The 17,988-nt window shown below is 36.5% G+C and overlaps 2 protein-coding genes across 3 annotated transcripts; one reads left to right on the forward strand and one right to left on the reverse strand.

Moving 5' to 3' along the window:
• Positions 1 to 390: 390 nt before the first annotated feature.
• On the reverse strand, positions 391 to 9,191 carry LOC107491355 (protein FLOWERING LOCUS D). Of its 2 annotated transcripts, XR_001592626.3 has the most exons (7): positions 7,155 to 9,191; positions 5,817 to 6,578; positions 5,647 to 5,692; positions 5,441 to 5,565; positions 3,625 to 3,682; positions 1,082 to 1,220; positions 391 to 846 (listed from the first exon to the last, which is right to left on the reverse strand). XR_001592626.3 is itself a non-coding variant. In XM_016112199.3 (6 exons), the coding sequence occupies exons 1-5, from the start codon at positions 8,938 to 8,940 to the stop codon at positions 3,651 to 3,653; spliced, it is 2,751 nt and encodes a 916-aa protein (XP_015967685.1). In that variant the 5' UTR covers positions 8,941 to 9,191; the 3' UTR covers positions 391 to 846; positions 3,625 to 3,650. The 2 variants fall into 2 exon arrangements, 1 of the variants encoding a protein (XP_015967685.1); XM_016112199.3 differs by lacking the exon at positions 1,082 to 1,220.
• Positions 9,192 to 15,832: 6,641 nt separating this feature from the next.
• LOC107491053 (uncharacterized) lies at positions 15,833 to 17,597 on the forward strand. Its single transcript, XM_016111826.3, has 2 exons — positions 15,833 to 16,642; positions 17,397 to 17,597. The coding sequence occupies exons 1-2, from the start codon at positions 15,917 to 15,919 to the stop codon at positions 17,550 to 17,552; spliced, it is 882 nt and encodes a 293-aa protein (XP_015967312.1). The 5' UTR covers positions 15,833 to 15,916; the 3' UTR covers positions 17,553 to 17,597.
• Positions 17,598 to 17,988: the final 391 nt, after the last annotated feature.

Below are 17,988 nucleotides of genomic sequence, written 5' to 3' on the forward strand. Positions count from 1 at the left end.
TTTCCCTCGAATACAGCTAACAACTTTCATCATATTATGCTCTCTTAGGTTGTCCTATAGTTTTGGTTCTATGTTGCTGAACGTGATGGCAATATAGTTTTATTAAAGAAAAAAAAGACACTCTAATATTGAGGATGCAATGTGTTTTAGCGACGATGTAGAAGCAAAATTAGGTTGAACAGATTGATGCAGGTCCAGATTGATCCATTAATATGCCCTTTTCTTTGACAAGTTGATCAAGCTCATCCATGCCTAGTTTTACTTTCCAATTGTTTGTTAAGGAGACGCCATGATTTTATTGTATTAGCAAGGCTGCAAAAAGTTCAGGCAACAAAAGTAGAAGAGATTGTGAAAAGTATGATAGTGAAAAAGTAACTATTACTCCGGCCAAAGAAAAATATTATACAGAATTAATCATAATTTAATTGCAATCAAGTTTTTATCGGTTAAAAATTAATCAAATCCTTACATACAGGAAAAAAAATGATTGAATCCCTACTATGGAAATGGAGCACACACTACTTTAATCCTAACATTTTCTATGGAATAAATACCAATGACTAAATTATCATTGAACTTGACTTAAACGGTGAGTGATGTATTCTAGAAGAACCACTATTCCCACCTTCATTTGTCCAAGTATCTCATACACATCTCCGAAACACCCCAGCACCAGTTGCACACTTAAAAAAGAAAAACAAACTGGCTTCATCGCCCACCTGCCTTTACTTCCTCCGTTTTATTTGTTGACGCCCACTATGATGTAAGCTTGTGGTTCTCATCAAGGGCGACTCCTTTTGTTTTGTTTTGGTATTTTTTCCACCCTCAAAGTAGGATGCTAGTTAGCTGCATATATTTTGTGGGATGCGAGTTAGCAGCATTAAAACACCAAAGGTATTATTAGCAAGAGGCCATCTTCAATTTTATCAATTAGATTACACAAAATCAGATAAAAAAAATATTATGCGCACATAAAAAATCAGCCACCGTATATTTGTATATATGTGTGTTCGAACAGGAATTAGTTAAATGGTGACTTAATTTTGGTATACGCATAGCATAGTTGGATCTAGAAAGCTACCTCAAGGTTGATGAATGAAATTTGACATACTACTGGTGCCTGTCTTGGCAAAACAATGTCCCGTAGAAAGATACCCTTTTTTCATTTGAAAGCCAGCACGCTCTGACATTGTCATCAAGATCTCTAATGAAATTGCACCCTGAAGATTTAAACAAACACTTACTATATAATTGATTATGTGAAAATCAATTTACGTATTAATGTTTTAACTTAAGGGATTTCGAGATAATTTGTTTTGTTTGGATTGTACGGAAAAAAACACTTTTCGTGTGATAAAAAAAAGTTTTGGTGAATATAGAGGAATAGGACCTAGAGACAAGAAGTCATGGTGGTAGAATGCGAGTGTACAAAAAAAGATAAAGACAAAAAGAAAGTGCTTTAAAGAGTGGTGTTTGTGCCGCAATGCAAATAACAGAAAAAAATATAAGGCAGCTAAGAAAGACAAAAATAATTGTAAGTGAAGTAAGAACAAGAGCATATGAGAGTCTCTACCAGCCTTTAGGCACGAAGGAAAGATAAGAAAGCATATATAGAATAGCAAAGAGCCGTGAAAGAAGAACAAGAAACTTAGATCAGGTTAATGCATAAAGGATAAAGATAGAGAGGTTTTGGCTCAAGATGAGAAGATCAATGAAAAGTGGAAGAGCTACTTCCACGAGTTATTTAATGAAGGACAGAAGACTCTTCTAAGCCTTGGTCGGTTATGCATGAGGGAAGAAAATCAAAACTTCGACTACTATTGACTATCGAAGGATTCGAGACTTCGAGGTAAAAGAGACTCTAAAGCGGATGAAAAATGGCAAGGCAGTAGAACCCAATAACATTCTGATTGAAGTTTGCAAAGGCCTTGGAGAGAAAGACATCAGTTGGTTAATCAAGCTTTTACATGAGATTTTAATGTCAAAGATGTTGTCAAATGAATGGAGAAATAATACCTTGGTAATCTACAAGAATAAGGAAGATATACAAAATTGCAAAAATTATAAAAGGACCAAACTCATGAGTCATACCATGAAGTTATGAAAAAAAGTGATAGAACGAAGGCTGATACAACAGACACAAGTAACAGAAAATCAATTTAGGTTTATACCAGGCAGATCCACCACCGAACCTACATACTTGTTAAGAAAGATGATGGAGAAGTATCGTAATAATAAAAAAGATCTACATATAATATTTATTGATATGGAAAACGCGTACGATAGGGTGCCAAAGGAAGGTCTTATAAAAAGTTTTGGAAATGAAGAGAGTAAGGATCGCATATATTCGAGCAATTAAAGACATGTACGATAGAGCTACAACTAGCGTGAAAACTCAATGTGGTATGACAGAGGAATTTCTTATTGGTATTGAGTTACACCTATGCCGATGATATTGTCCTTATGAGAAAGCCAATAGAAGACCTAAATAAAAAAGTGAATTTATGGAGAGAAACTCTAGAAGTGTATGGTCTGCGCATAAGCCATAGCAAGATAGAATATAAGAAATGTAAGTTCGACAGCCGAAGGTAAAACCCTAATACAGAGATGAAGCTTGGAGAACACATCCTACGAAAAGTTAAGTTTTAAGTATCTTGGATACACCATACAGGATAATAGAAAGATTGAACATGATGTAAATTATAGAATCCAAACAGGTTGATCAAAATGGCGAAGTGCGTCTAATTTTATATGTGACAAAAAAGTGTCTTTAAAACTTAAAAGACAAATTCTATTACACTGCTATCAGACTGGCTATACTTTATGGTACAAAATGTTGGGCGGCTAAAGGGGAGCACGAACATAAGTTAAGTGTAACAGAGATAAAGATGTTGAGATTGATGAGTATTCATACGCGTTTGGATAGAATACGAAACGAAGATATAAAAGAGAGAGTTAGAATAGCATCTATTATGAAAAAGATAGTAGAATCGAGTCTCAAGTAGTTTGGACATGTGAGAAGAAGACCAACAAAACACCCAGTCAGGATGGTGAATGAAATGGAAGATGAATAAGGAGTGAAAGGCAGAAAAAGATCTAAAAAGACTATCTATAAAATGGTCAAACGATATCTACATGTAAACGATCTCTTCGTAGACATAATTCATGATAAAACTCAATTACATCATATGATCCATGTAGCCGACCACATCTAATAGGACAAGACTTTGTTTTTGTTGTTATGTGATAAAACTACTAAAAAAAGACAGTTATTATTTATATTATTGACTTATCAAGCAAAAACACAATAATGTGTGCATCGAACAAAAAACCTTTTCAAAAAAAATAAAAATAAAAAGGAGAGGAAAAGAAACTTAAAATTTGGACAGCACATAATCACTTACATAAAAATTACCCAAACATGATAAAAAATTTCAAAACGATGAAAAAGAAGTCTTCTTTTGGAGTTCAACAAACATACTCTCTATTCTCTATGGTCTTTTTCATTATAGTTTAAAATGAAATTCATTGAACTCCTCCCCCTTAACGTGACAAGTTAATCCTTTAAATATGGAAATCATATACAAGAAAAACTATAAGAATTGGTGATGTTTGGTGTCTTACCTCCTGGATGAATATAGGTGCTCGCTTCACGGATTTGACAAGCCACTTTGGGAGTTACCTAGAAATACCTTTTAGTTAGTTTTGTAATTCATACTGACAAAAACCATAGCTACAAAAGACATACATAAATATAATGCATGTACACTTGACAGTTTTAGTTATACAATAAGAAAAAGGCTTTAATTACTCTGTAGGTCTTTATAGTTTATCAAATTTTAATTAAGTCCTTATAGTTTAAAAGTATGTACTTAAGTCCTCATATTAGATAAAAAATTCCAATTAGGCCTTTTCTAACTATTTTCTTTTGTTAAAAATACAACTATTTTTTGGAATATTCATTTTTGTGTTTGATGTAGGATGAATTATGGAATATTCTAAAAGAAAATATTCTAGGAATATTGCATCTTTTTCTGAAAAATAATTAGTAAGAATCTAATTACAAATTTTTATCTAGTACAGGAATCTAATTACAAACTTTTAAACTGTAAGTCCTAATTAAAAATTTGGTAAAACTATAAAAACTAACAGAACAATTAAACCTAAAGAAATTTGCTAGAGATAATTATTTAAAGTGAGGTGCAACAAGGGGAGGATACCATATAATCCAAAGCATCAAGCAACAAAAACAAGGAAACTACTAGAACAACAAAGCTTTGCCCCACCATTAGGTGGGATCAACTACATGAATTAACAAAACTCTACTGTCTTATCATATACCATGTCTAAATTACCCCATTTATGCTTAAAAGTTGGGGGCACCCTAAAAGACCAATAAAAGGAAATAATTACATTATTTGTTTGAAAAAAGTGATTAGTAAGAAAAAGAAGCTGGCTGGGTTTTACATGAGCTTTAACAGCAACACACGTGCGGCTTCATCCATATGTTTGCCCCTACCAACTAGATATTTCTAGAAATTACCAATATGTTCTCGCATTTTTTTCCAAATCTCAGAAGGATGGGGTGGAAGGAATATGGTACCCTGACCATTTAAATTTGAACCTGATCAGTTTAGCCTTATGACCCCTTATCTTTCCATGGTATAGCAAAATGGTAGAGTAAAAAGGAAGGGCAACAAATATCAAGTTTGATTTCAAAGCCTAAGCATACATACAGGATTACAGGCCTTAACTCTAGCAAACAGAATGAGTCTCATATCTCATGAGAACATACGCAAAGATTGTACAGCAGTCTATTTATTCTTGTAACTTCACCTCCCCCTCCTTTTAAAATCAAAAGAATATGGAGCTCAGAAAATTAGTTATTCTTTTGGGTGCTTTTAATTCAAATCCATTGTTTTTACCCAAATAATAGGTTTTGATCTTTAGATCAATCTGAAATGTTTTCTTGCAGATCACACCTTCAGTTCCTAAATCATTCCTTGAACAGAACCTCATTCAGTGCTTCCACCTTAATAGACCTATTTGGAAGCCCAAAGCTCCCCTTGAGGTTCAGTTCAATCCTTTTTATGGATCCGTTTGTAAAACAGTGCTTAATAGAATTACTACAATAATTATGTTGCATGTCTCAATGTAACATAGGGCTAACTATCTTTAAATGTGTGTCATTTGTTGACTGTTTTGCTGATCTCTGAATCTGTTCCATATCTATTTTTGCATTGTTCTGATGATGCTGATGAATGTCAGGTTTGTCAGGTTTGCCATAGAACTTTGATCCAGTTGGTTCACTAGTTTTGATGGCTTTAGGGAATGAGAAAGACGCCAAATCATTTTGACAATGCACATTCTATGTGCCAGCACTTAACGTAATGCAATGTAATTATCATAATTTAATCAAGAATTTTGGACAAACAATTACCTAAAACAGGCACACCAGGAAGTGCTTGATCTGTCCTATTCTCTTCCGTTACTTTAGTGGTATTCACCACATTTGTGCTAGTGTGCAGTAAGGATCCATGGGTTTTCTTCACCACTTTCGCCTTCCTGTGAGAATCAACTAGAGTTATCATCATGTCCAACAGAACATGAATAATATAAATAAACATCAACAATTTAGGCACAAACCTGATTAGCTTTCGCTTAATAATGCCGGCTTTTAGTTTCGATACCCCTTTATAGACAACGAGAAGTATTATTTACGTTGAAGAAGAATCGACACATAAACAGAAATGGAAACAAAAAGAAAAGGAAAATAAGCAAAGAATCTTGGACAACTAATGTGTACTATCACCCACCTGGTTTAATAATCGCAGATGTTGAAAGAGGTTTCCGATTGCCCCTTTCAGCTTTAATGGAAGCAATGACAGAATCACCACTAGGCCCCAAGCCTTTTCTTCCCACCAACTTCACTCCTATCTTTTCACAAAGGTAATTCAATCTCATTTCATCACCTCCTCTTACTTCTCTTAGGTCAAGAATCTGTTGCCTTGATAGTAGAGTGTAAACATGAAGCTGCTGCTGCTGATTAAAATGTGACTGAAGCTGCTGAAAAAGCAATTTGTTTGAGTGCTGTTGTTGGTCTTGTTTTGCAACTTCATGACTCTTCTTTCTATGCTCACTAAATGTTACCCGCAAGATTGCTGGTGACTTGGAGTCTGCATTCTTCCGAGCAAAAATGGCAGAAAAGCTTCCAAATTCTATATCAGGTTCTCTAAATAAGTCGGCAAGAAGGGAAGCACAAGAATAAGCATTTGAAGGAGCCCTGTCAACCTTCAATCTTCGGGATCGAATATCAGCATAGTGAGCCATATTTGCTGCTTCTCTAAGACCACTAAGAAAAGCCCCATGCATGGTAGCAGGATAGCGCCTAGTGGTTGCCTCCCCAGCAAAGAAAAGTCTACCATCCCCAACAGTTTCTGCTAAAATATCATAATCATCCCCGGAAGCTCCAACTGCAACATTAGAATAAGAACCAAAGCAGAAAGGATCGTTTCCCCATCTAGTACAGACAGTTTGGATGGGTTCAGGAACACTAATTCCTTTTGGTTCATAGATACCTGCACACAGACAAAGCATGTGTCATAAATTTATCCTAAACAGAACAGTAATGAAAATTGAGTAACGTTTGACTCATTTTCATAAAATACTTGATTAGGAATAGTTTTAAGCCAAACTTCACAACGGTTACTGTGGAAAACATTCAAAAAGGTCTGATATACTAACTGATATTGATACAAGAATTGGATGTTATATATAGCCTACACAAATACGACAATCTCTTTTTCCCCCCTAAAAAAAAGGATATGTGGGTTCGTCAATATATACTAAAGAAAATGTTATAATTACATAAATAGCAAATAAACTTTAACAATATAATTAGTGGTGGAGTTTCCATGCTATAACAATGATCCAGTTTAGGTTTTATACATTTTGCATAAAATAAATAGACCAAGCAAAGCACACAGGGAACTCAGGAAATCATGCCAGCTGCTTGAAATATTTCGAAGACAGACTTGCAACTTCTTATCTTGTGGTTCATTTTCCCCTTTTTTTAGGTACCATTGGTATCCAGAAAATCTACTATCTAATTATGAGGGGAATGGAAATCTAGGTTACAGTTTTCATGGAGTTACCCTTGAGAATTTGAAGAACACGTGTGACTGCATCTGTTGGGGGCATGCTCTCGAACTTATGTGCAGCTTCCCCTGCCACTAAAGCAATCAACAGTGGACCACCAGCAACTGGGGCATAACTGTAGAACAGAAAAAACTCCCCACGGCGACTTGGATCATCAGTAAGGTGTCCAAAAGTGTCAAGATCCGTCTCCCAGAATACATGAGGAAAAAGCATAGCAACCTTATTCAGTAGACCAAAACCCAATCTTTTTATTCCATCAAGTTTTCTTTGAGGCAACTCAGGTATAAATTTGATGGAGCCCTTCTTTAACACTCCTAGTGGAACAGTGCACAATGCCATATCACCCTCAAAGACCTGATTTCCTGCAATAACCTGCACTCCATCACCACTGTATCTAACAGTATGTACAGTTTTCTCATATAGAATAGACACGTTCTCGGCCAAAGCTTGAACTAACTTCCCATTTCCTCCAGGCAAAAAGCAATGATCCCCTCCCATATCATATGGATCATCTTGATCCCAAAACGCTAGCGAAAGATGGGACAACAAACCGGCATTCGCATACTCCAAATTGGCTAGATGCCAATTAAACAAGTTCATCTCCTCATCATTCACCGCATCCTTGTACACTTGCCTAAACGTTTCCAATGCCGCACCAAGGGACACATCCATAGATACCTCCCCCATCAACTGTCTAAGCCTGCTTGCCTTGTCAAGCAAACGGTTAAACGCATTTTCCACCTTTACGTCCATATCAGGGTCAACTGGCTTTCCATCGAGACTATAAAGTGGACACTTATCCCTTACCTTATGAAGCACATCACCTAACTGCCTTGCTACAATGCCAAGAGGATTCCCTAAGGTACCAGTTAAAACACTCCCGCCCAAATCCGCAGCTGCACACACCCTATTCCCTCCCTCCATCTTCTTCGTATAAACTCGTCCGCCGGCGCGCTTCCTCCCTTCCAAGACCGTTACTTTAAAGCCAAACCGCATCAGCTGCCTAGCAGCCGCCAATCCGGCCAGGCCAGCGCCGATGATGATCACGCCCGGTTTACTCATTTCCAATGGAATTTTTTCCTTAATCAAGGGTGCAACTCCAAAATTGATGTATCCATGCGAGACGAGGTAGTTATAAGCGGAGTCAAGAAGAGCGTGGTAATGCTGAGGTATGTAGTCAACAAACATCTCCTTCGAGACCCACTGGGACACATTCTCGCGCCATTTGGCAATTATATGGTTCCTAATGAGAGTGTAGTTCACCTGCTCTATCCCTCCGATGACCGGGAGAACCCCCGCTTCGATCTCCTCCTCGGTTAGCGAATCGGCTGGAAACCCGGCGCTGAGGGCAATCAAGGCTTCAGTCTTCGGCTCCTTGTTGATCACAATAATCTCATCGGAATTGTCAGGCACCGAGTACTGCATCGACATCGACAGCGGCGGCGGCGGGTTTCCGATGACGACTTTCGACAAAGGAGCCGAAACGGGGACTGCCGCAGCGGAAGACGAAAAACCGTTGTTGTTGTTGTTGTTAGAATTGGAAGCGTCATTGGGGTCGAGAGGGATGCGAAACGACGCCGGGTTGCGTTGGGACCTGCCGCGCCTCCTCTTCTTGGGGACGGTGAAGGAAAGATAGTTCTGCAAGTTAGGGTTAGGGTTTTCAGCCCAGTTTGGGAAGGAATCGGAGTTGGGATCCAAGAAAACGATAGGGTTAGGGTTTTGTTGAGGAGGCAACTGGGTCTGGGATGGAGGGAAGGAAGAAAATTCGGATGGGGAATCCATCTCGCAGTGCTATAATTTTAATTTAACGTTTTTATTTTTTTTATTTTTTTTCTTCCTCTTACAAAGATGGACGAATTTCACAGATGATGGAAATAAAAGTGGTGTTTCATATTTGTGACCGAAATTCCAGTATGCACATGGCTCAATAGCTCATCCGTATGCCGTCACCATTGTTCAATGTCTGACGGACCAACGGCGGCTCACACACTGGAAACGCCACTGGGCACGGAGATGGATTTTTAACGAGTAAATAATCACTGGAACCGAAAGACTAGCAGAAAACTTTTAATAATATAAAATTAAATTGAATTCCATTCAAAATTGAGTAAATAATTAAAAGAGTTATATTTTTTAATTAAATTTTTTTCAATTAAAAAATATTTTTTTGGAATAATAAAAAAATTCTTTTATATTCTTATAAAGTGAAAAACCGAAACCAAAGTCTACAATTAATACATCATGGACACAAAAATAAAATAAAATAATGAACCGTGTAATTTTTTCAAGTCTTAGAAAAAATTAACCTTACACATATATAAATAAAAACTAAAAAGCATAATCTTAGACTAAATACACAGTCACTAGGAAAAAAAAACACAAAACTAATAAAATATCCTCTTTTTCTCTTTCTTAGCTAATACTAGTATTAGAGATCTCTATTTATATTTTTTATTTTATATTTATTTTTTTAATTTATTTATTTTACAACGCGTTATTAGTACGAAACTCTGATAAAAATTTAGGAAGATTCAAGTAATAAATTTTCATTATGTCAAAACTCTCTTATTTTGAATTCAATACTCTTAATATATCTAGAAACAACTACTTACTATGGATATCAAATGTCAAAATTTATCTTGATTCAACTACTTATATTTAAGAATTTCAAATTGTGCATGTATTTTTACTCATTTTATTATTATTATTATTATTATTATTATTATTATTATTGAAGAAAATAGCAACATATAATGAAGATATTTGTCTTATGCATAGTGCAAATTTGCATACCATTCTTAAAAGTAATATATTTTACCCGTCATCTACTAAAAGAATAATATGTTAATACCATTATTGGCTCAAGCAATGTGATAGAAAGCTCTAGAAGAGCTATAATTTTGTTTTCAAGAGGAACAAAATTCATAATAAATAATGCACTATTGTCTACTAAGTCTTTAAAAAACTTGTTGAGTTTTAAAAACATTCGTCGAAATGAATATCATATTGAAATAATGAATGAGAAAAATTATGAGTACTTATATATCACAACTTATGATTTAAATAAAAAGATTATATTAAAAAGTTACTCTCACTATCATCTGTGTTATATTATACTAAAATTAGTGCAATTGAATCGCATGCCATTGTAAACTAGAAGTATATTAGCCCAAATAAATTTTTAATTTGACATGATCGATTGAATCATCCTGGAACAACCATGATATGGAGAATTATTAAAAATTTCCATGAACATTCACTAAAGAACCAAGAGATTTTTAAATATGGTAAATCTTGTTGTGCTGCATGTTCTCAGGAAAAGCTAATTTTAATGCCATCACCAGTAAAAATTGGATTTGAGTCTCCTAAATTCCTAGAAAGGATTCAAGAATATATATATATATATATATATATATACCCACCATGTGAATCTTTTAGATATTTTATGGTCATATTAGACACATTTTCGAGATGGTCACATGTGTGCTTATTGTCTTCTCGCAACCTAGCGTTTGCGAGATTACTTACTCAAATTATTCGATTAAAAGCGTAGTTCTTGAAAATTCAATTAAAACAATTCGTTTTGATAATGCTAATGAATTCACCTCTCAAGCTTTCGATGCTTATTGTATGGCCAATAGTATAAGTGTTGAACATCCAGTAGCTCATATTCATACACAAAATAGACTAGCAGAGTCACTTATTAAACGGCTCCAATTGATTGCTATACTCTTATTTTTTAGAACAATTCTCCCAACCTCTGTTTGGGGCATGCCATTTTATATGCTACAGCGCTTATTTGCCTAAAGCCAACAAGTTACCACAAATTCTCTCATCTACAATTAGCTTTTGGCCAGCAGCCAAATATTTCTCATTTGAGAATATTTGAGTGTGCGATATATATTCCAATTGTCCCACCTTCTCACACCAAATTGGGATCCCAAAGAAAATTGAGAGTTTTATGTAGGATATGATTTTTCCTCTATAGTGATGTATCTTGAGATACAAATAGGAGATGTGTTTAAACCTCGATTTGCAGATTATCATTTCATGAATCAATATTTTCAACATTAGAGGGAAAGAATAAACCACATAAGAAAGAACTTAATTGGAGTGAATCATCGTTAATGCGTCTTGAGAATAACCCATGTAATATTTTGCAGTTTGTCTGGCGGCCATACCTCGACATCATCATCCAGCTGAACTACATCATCACTTTGATGGGTGTGACACGGTAAGGCTGTTGCTTTCATTCGAGTTTGTCGAATGGCATCCTGCAGATCGAGTGGTTTGCCAGTACGGGTATGCACAGTCCCTCCTCTAGCATCATAGGCCATCCCTCTTTACCAGCATTGTTACACTTTTCGGAGAGTACGGTGCCATGATTGGATCACCAAACTCGACATATGGATTCAGCAATGGGGTAACCACCACAACAGTCGGTTGCAAGATAGGAATCTGCAACTAATCGCCGACTTTATCTTGTCTACTGATTACCGTAGTTGGTACCTTAGATTATTCTGAATGTACCTGAAGTTGTCAGAGTTCATTTCATAATAACCACCCCAGCGGCCAGCACAACCTTATGTAGTGTTTTAGCCATTTTCTTATCATCGCTCGCAACTACCTCAACCATCACAGACAACGCCACAGCTTGCATCATGGCTAATCAAGCTATCACAGCTTATATCATAGCCAGCAATTGCATCACACCATGATGGCTAATCGTCGCATCACAGCTTGCATCACAGCCAACACCACAGCGAGCACCACAACTTGCTTCACAACGAGCATAGCCATCTAGGATTCGAGTTTGTAGACTTCCCCCCAATGTAACCATAGGCAGATACGTTTGCGAATGATGCGTTAATCCATCGTTTTCTTGCTAGTGGTGATCCTCTTGAGGAGGATATCATTCCAGCAATGCCATCATAACAGTCATTGCAGTCACACCGGGTATCGATGGACGGTTTGGCTCGTCGAAGCCATCGTACCCCCACACTCAATAGTCAAGCGAGTGGTTGCATCGATCCACATCTTGAAATTGATCGAGGTCATCTGAATGTGCCAACAGAGGCTCCGAGCGGTCTTGACTTGAATTCGCCGACACAGGAGGTTGTTGAAGAGTATATCCTTGGTCATTCTGCTTCGACAGAAGCAGGTGGGTTAGGTCCAATAGAGGGACAGGCAGTTGGTCATCAGTACAACCTACGGACAGATATCCGTCTACCGAACAGGTTCACTCTGTCGAGTGTGAACAAGATAGCGAACAAGGGGATGTGACTTTTTAAGAAGAAGCCATGAGTTGATTAGTTGAACTTAGTCTATTTACTCTTTGTATTAGTATCACTCATTTTCAGTTTAGTCGAACTTACGTTATTTAATCTTTGTATTAGTTGTATGCGTCTTTAGCTGAGTCAAACTCAATATTATTTAATCTTTGTATTATTTGCACTCATCTTCAGTTTAGTCAAACTTACTTTATTTAATCTTTGTATTAGTTGTATGTGTCTTCAGTTGAGTTGAACTCATTATTATTTTAATCTTTGTATTAGTTGTAATTAATCTTCAGTCGAGTCGAATTTAGTTTATTTAATCTATAAAATCATGAGCTTCAAAATCGAGAATCAAATCCATCAACTTAAAAATACATAAAATTAAAAATTCTGAATCCAACTACAACGAACAATGAACCTCTACAACTGAAAATAACCATATGAACCGTCATTGCCATCAATCCCACTCGGTTCAACACATTGCGAACATCTACTACGACTATGACCTTGTCTCCTGCAAAGACGGCATACTCGGGGACCACGCATTTCCCATGAATCCATTTCATTCAGAAAGCGAGTCGATTTGGGACGACCTTTTGACGTTCGTCTCAAGGCAGGATTCGTGACCATCATCGATCACAAGTAATCAGACTATATCTATGTGTAGCCCAACAGGACGAATTCAATTCTGTAGACCTTGTGAATCTTCGACATCTTGTATATATCACCGACATACATCTGCCAATCAAGGCACTAGTTAGCACAACACGCAATAACATGGCGATATGGAAGTCGCTCCACCTAAAAATTCCCATAGTCGCTTCTCCGTCACACAAGATCAACTACTAACACTCTTCTGTTTGGCATTTTGCGCACCTTAAACACCTCATTTCTTCTATCAAATCGGTGCACGACTATGTTCCTTGCACGCTGCATATTTGTTTCTATTTGCTGAGTAGCAAACTCAGAGTAAGTAAATCTAGCACGTTTGCGCTGGTGAGCCTCAGTATTCTTCCACGTAAATAGATCGTACAATCGTTAATATGTTACTCAGATGAGCGCCAAGACAGACAGATTTCGGGCAACCTTCAACACTGAATTAATGCACAGGGTTTGTCATCATGTGACCCCATGATGTCCCTCCTCAAATGCTAATACCCACTGAGGTAGTTCGATGTTGTCGTACCAACGGGCATATGCCTCTCCTCATTCTTGCAACCTTTTGTAGTTGACGTTGTATTCATCCACCGTCTTTGAATACTTAATATTAACCACAAGCTTTTACAAATACGGGACCTTGAATTCCTTTAAGAAGTTGCTACTAATGTGCCGAATATAAAACATCCACCATGCTCTCAAAGGTTTTCAATAACCTCTGCTACTATTTACTGCTGTCTGGATTGACTCATGATGATCAGAGATTGTACTGACGACGTCTGTTCTTACAACATGCCTTCGTAAATTACTAAGAAAAAAGTGCCACGCATCAGCGATTTTATCCTCTATGATGGCAAAAGTAATCGGCACAATGTTTTGATTCCCATCTTGTGCAACTACAACAAAAGGCAACCTTTATATTTTTTGTATAGGTGGGTGCCGTCAACTTGAACCAGTGACTTGCATTATTTAAAGGCTCTTATACATGGATTGAAACTCAAGAATACCCGATGAAATATCCTAACACTGTCACATCTTCACTCTCATTATACATGGGTCATGTTTCTATTTAGACTTATGAGCCAAGCATCTTCTGAACTATTGCAGAGAACCACAAAGGCAAAACTTGGTAAGATTTTTTCCATCTACCGAAAAACTTTGGCTATTGACTTTTGCTTTGCCAACCAAGCATTTTGGTAACTAATAATGTAGTTGAATATTGCCTAAAATTTCGCAATTATAGATTTCACCTTTATGGATGGATTGGATTCAACCAATGGCTTCATAGCCTCAGCAATTGTGTTCGAGTCCAACTTGAAGTGATCCTGTAAGATCGTTCCTATGGAACACGTGTGCCTCCCATTGTATCCCTAAATCTTCCAACAAACTTTCTTCTATATCAAGCTAGCTCGGATAAGCCAATCGCATACATTCCCATCATTCTTGCATTTTGCATAGAACGTCTGTGACTCGAATTCATAAACAATGTAATCGACTCCTCTAAAGATAGTGTAACTCCGAATTGCCGCAATGACTGATTTTCTAGAACCGTATTTCATTTCGATTATGAACTCTCCATCCTCAAGATCAGCAACACCTATAAAAAGAATAAATTGTCGCTCATCGATCCGTTAAAACAAAATTAAGGAAACATACTACCCATTGCTCACGTACCTATGTTCGCATATTCAGGAAATTTCGGTGCATGCATCGTGTAAAGATCCAAGCTACACATAGAAGATGGAATGTCCATCGGTTGACTAATTGCGGGTGAAACCACTAAAGTTTTCGCAACTGCCTCACCTCCCCATCGCCGTCCTTGTCCTCGTCACCGGCTTCGTACGTAGCTTCGAACTCCTCGTCGCTATCATTGTTCATTCCTTCGTACACTTCAGTTCTATCATCTTGCACATCTGGGTCATGTTGAACCTCATCCGCAGTTATATGTTCAAACTCAACATACAACTCAATCCTTGGATGTTGCACCTGAGTTTGTTGGTGAATATGGAACATCCGTTGAATACTAGTTTCGTCAACGATTGGCATAACCTTAAACTGTATCAAGCCGCCAAATATGACAATAGGACTCTGATAGAAAATGTTGCTCACCCTCTTTAAAATATCATTTTCTATGCTCTGACAAAACCCATACTGTAGTTCCACAAATGTTATAGTGCACAGAACCACAAACGAGAATGTACTCACAAGCAAAGCTCACGCCCTCATATGTATTTCGTATAACTTCACTATTGTGGTAAATCACTATATTTGCAATGCCCTGCATGACACCAACAGTAAAAGAAAATACCTCTCTCATAATACAGGAAAATAGTAACGAGTTTCGGTTTTATAGGCAGAAGACTCACCTCGCAGGCTCTATGTTGCAAATCTATCCAACCAGCGTTTACCACTTGTCCAACACGCAGAATACGTATTTGCTTGCATGTTTGACACGTGCTCAGCACGTATAAGAATTTGAGGTAACAATTTTTTTAAAATTTGAAGTGAAGTTCGTTCAGGGTTAGGCAGCTCTATAAAAATTATAGAGTTCGTCGAGTTGCGACAAATTTGCTTTAAATAAAAAAATCATATTTAAAAAAACTAAAGTTGAAAAAATATAATTTTGAAAAAAAAATTAATTTTTTAATTTTATTTTAGAAAAAATCGGAGGTAATTATTCTTAAAAAAAATTGAAAATATAGTAGTTTACGTCATTCAAAACTTATTGTTTCCCTTTTCAATGGCAACAGACAGAAACAAAAGTTACACAACCCACCCCTCTCTTCTCCCATTCCCAAATAGACACACACTCCCACTCTTTCACCATGCCGCACCGCTCCACTTCCCAACAACAACAACTCAACTTGCTTGCACCACCACTATCACTACCACTACCACCGCCACCACCGCAACCCCATCCCACTTCTCACCACCCAACGCCGAACCCAGATCTCACTCTTCCTTATTATAAGCCTTCTTTCATTCTCAAGCACTTGTCGAACATAGCCATAGCCCACAAACCACCTTCCCCTCACAAGCACTCTCTTCCACCGACACCGCCACCGCCACCGCCACCATCGCCACCTCGCTTGAAGTCCAAGGCCTTGCCATCCTCTTCCATATGTGATTTCTCCAAGGACAGCATTGCTGTCATGAGGCCACCAAGGAATGAGAAAGAGAGGAACATGCCTTCAAAGAGAGCACCCTCCAAAGAGAAGCTCAAGAAAAGCCAGGGAGAACAGGAAAGGAGGAAGCTTGATGACAGTAATGGGGGGGTTCAGTTTGAGGATGTTAAGGTAGTTGAGAGGCACTCTGTTTCACTGGCTCCTCCTCCTCCTTCTAACAATGGTTGTGGTGGTGGGAGGAGGAGATCCTTCTGTGGTGGATCATCGAAGGTGGATTTGGGTGATGTGTTTGCAGTGAATGGGGTAAAAGTTGTTTCAGCGGATATGCCGCCTTTTATGCAGATCCATGCTGTGGATTCTGCCAGAAAAGCTTTTGATAGCATGGAAAAGTTCACATCTAAGACCCTTGCCTGCACCCTCAAGAAGGTTAGATTACACTACCACTTCTCCTTGCATTATTATTATTATGGTACTTTAAACTTCTTGGATTTTCATTTTTTTTATTATTACTATTATTATTTTGGGTTGAGTCTATCTGTTCGTATTTTTAGCATGAAAAAATACTTTATTGATTGAAAGAATATTTTTTCTTTACTATAATTATGCTTAACAAATATCTCAAGAAGTTTTTTTCTTAAAAAAAATAAATATAACAAAATTTTAAATTTTGAGCAATAATATTGGATCAGCACAGTTTTTTTTTTTCTGGTCTGCAATTAGCGAGTAATATTTAAAAATATTAGCTAAAAATGTAATGCTGAAACGCAGAGACAAAAGTGTTTGATTATTAACTAAAATGCTTAGTAATATAAATTAAAATGATTATCCTTTGATTTTTTTTAAATTTTTTATTATTCAATTAAAAATTAAGATTAAATAATATTTAATTAATGTCTTTATAATATTATTATTTAGTAAATTTCAAAAAAGAAGTCAAGAGAAATAACTCAAAAAAGGTGTAAAGCTCACTTGCTTGTCCCTCTTACTACGAATTGAAAAACTGAGTTATGGCACCTGTTCTTGCGGTTAAGTTCAAGACTTGGGACTTCGCCTTTCAATTTCCATCCCCTCCCCTGTGTGTGCAACTATGCAAGTTTAAACGTTAAGTGTCTGTTTCTTGTGATTGATTGGTAGATGGATTTGTTTGGTGGTTTTATTTTCGTCTTTTTTCCTTTTCCAGGAATTTGATGGGGTTTATGGACCGGCATGGCACTGCATTGTGGGGACTAATTTTGGGTCTTTTGTGACGCATTCAGTTGGAGGATTTCTTTATTTCTCTATGGATCAGAAGTTTTACATCCTCTTGTTTAAGACTACTGTACAAAAAACTGGTTGAAGGCAGTGAGTGTGACTTTTGTAACAATAACAACAAATTTTATAGGATGTTTGAGAAAAAAAAAAAAAAAGACCAAAACAACTTAAATTTATCTTATTTAATTATAATTAATAAATATTAAATAAAGTAAGTTTGAGTTATTTTTTTTCTCTATCATTACTACTAAACATTGGATCATCAACAATCATATATTTCCTTACTAATTAAGTAGTAATTATTATCTCCCAGGACTTCTATAAAGTGGACCTCAAGGCATTAAGGCATTGTGAACAATGGAGTCAATAAAAGAAGGGTTTTAGCTAATAGATATTATGTTTACTAAAATTATATTATAAGATTATTATTAATAAAAAATTGTAAATATTTTTTTAATAAATTCAAAATAAAGTTATTAAAATTTAAATGTTTTGTATTTTTAATAAAAAAATTTCAATGT

The sequence above is a fragment of the Arachis duranensis genome, chromosome 5, assembly GCF_000817695.3.
Source record: "Arachis duranensis cultivar V14167 chromosome 5, aradu.V14167.gnm2.J7QH, whole genome shotgun sequence".
NCBI classification, from domain to species: domain Eukaryota; kingdom Viridiplantae; phylum Streptophyta; class Magnoliopsida; order Fabales; family Fabaceae; genus Arachis; species Arachis duranensis.

What these genes read in the sequence shown, in the direction of transcription:
- LOC107491053 (XM_016111826.3), top strand. Translation starts at nt 15,917, where the DNA reads ATGCCGCACCGCTCCACTTCCCAACAACAACAACTCAACTTGCTTGCA. An exon ending in TTGCCTGCACCCTCAAGAAG is followed by an intron (nt 16,643 to 17,396) that starts GTTAGATTACAC and finishes TTCCTTTTCCAG; the next exon opens with GAATTTGATGGGGTTTATGG.
- LOC107491355 (XM_016112199.3), bottom strand. Translation starts at nt 8,940, where the DNA reads ATGGATTCCCCATCCGAATTTTCTTCCTTCCCTCCATCCCAGACCCAG. An exon ending in TGTTCTTCAAATTCTCAAGG is followed by an intron (nt 6,579 to 7,154) that starts GTAACTCCATGA and finishes GTCTGTGTGCAG; the next exon opens with GTATCTATGAACCAAAAGGA. An exon ending in ATTAAGCGAAAGCTAATCAG is followed by an intron (nt 5,566 to 5,646) that starts GTTTGTGCCTAA and finishes TGATTCTCACAG; the next exon opens with GAAGGCGAAAGTGGTGAAGA.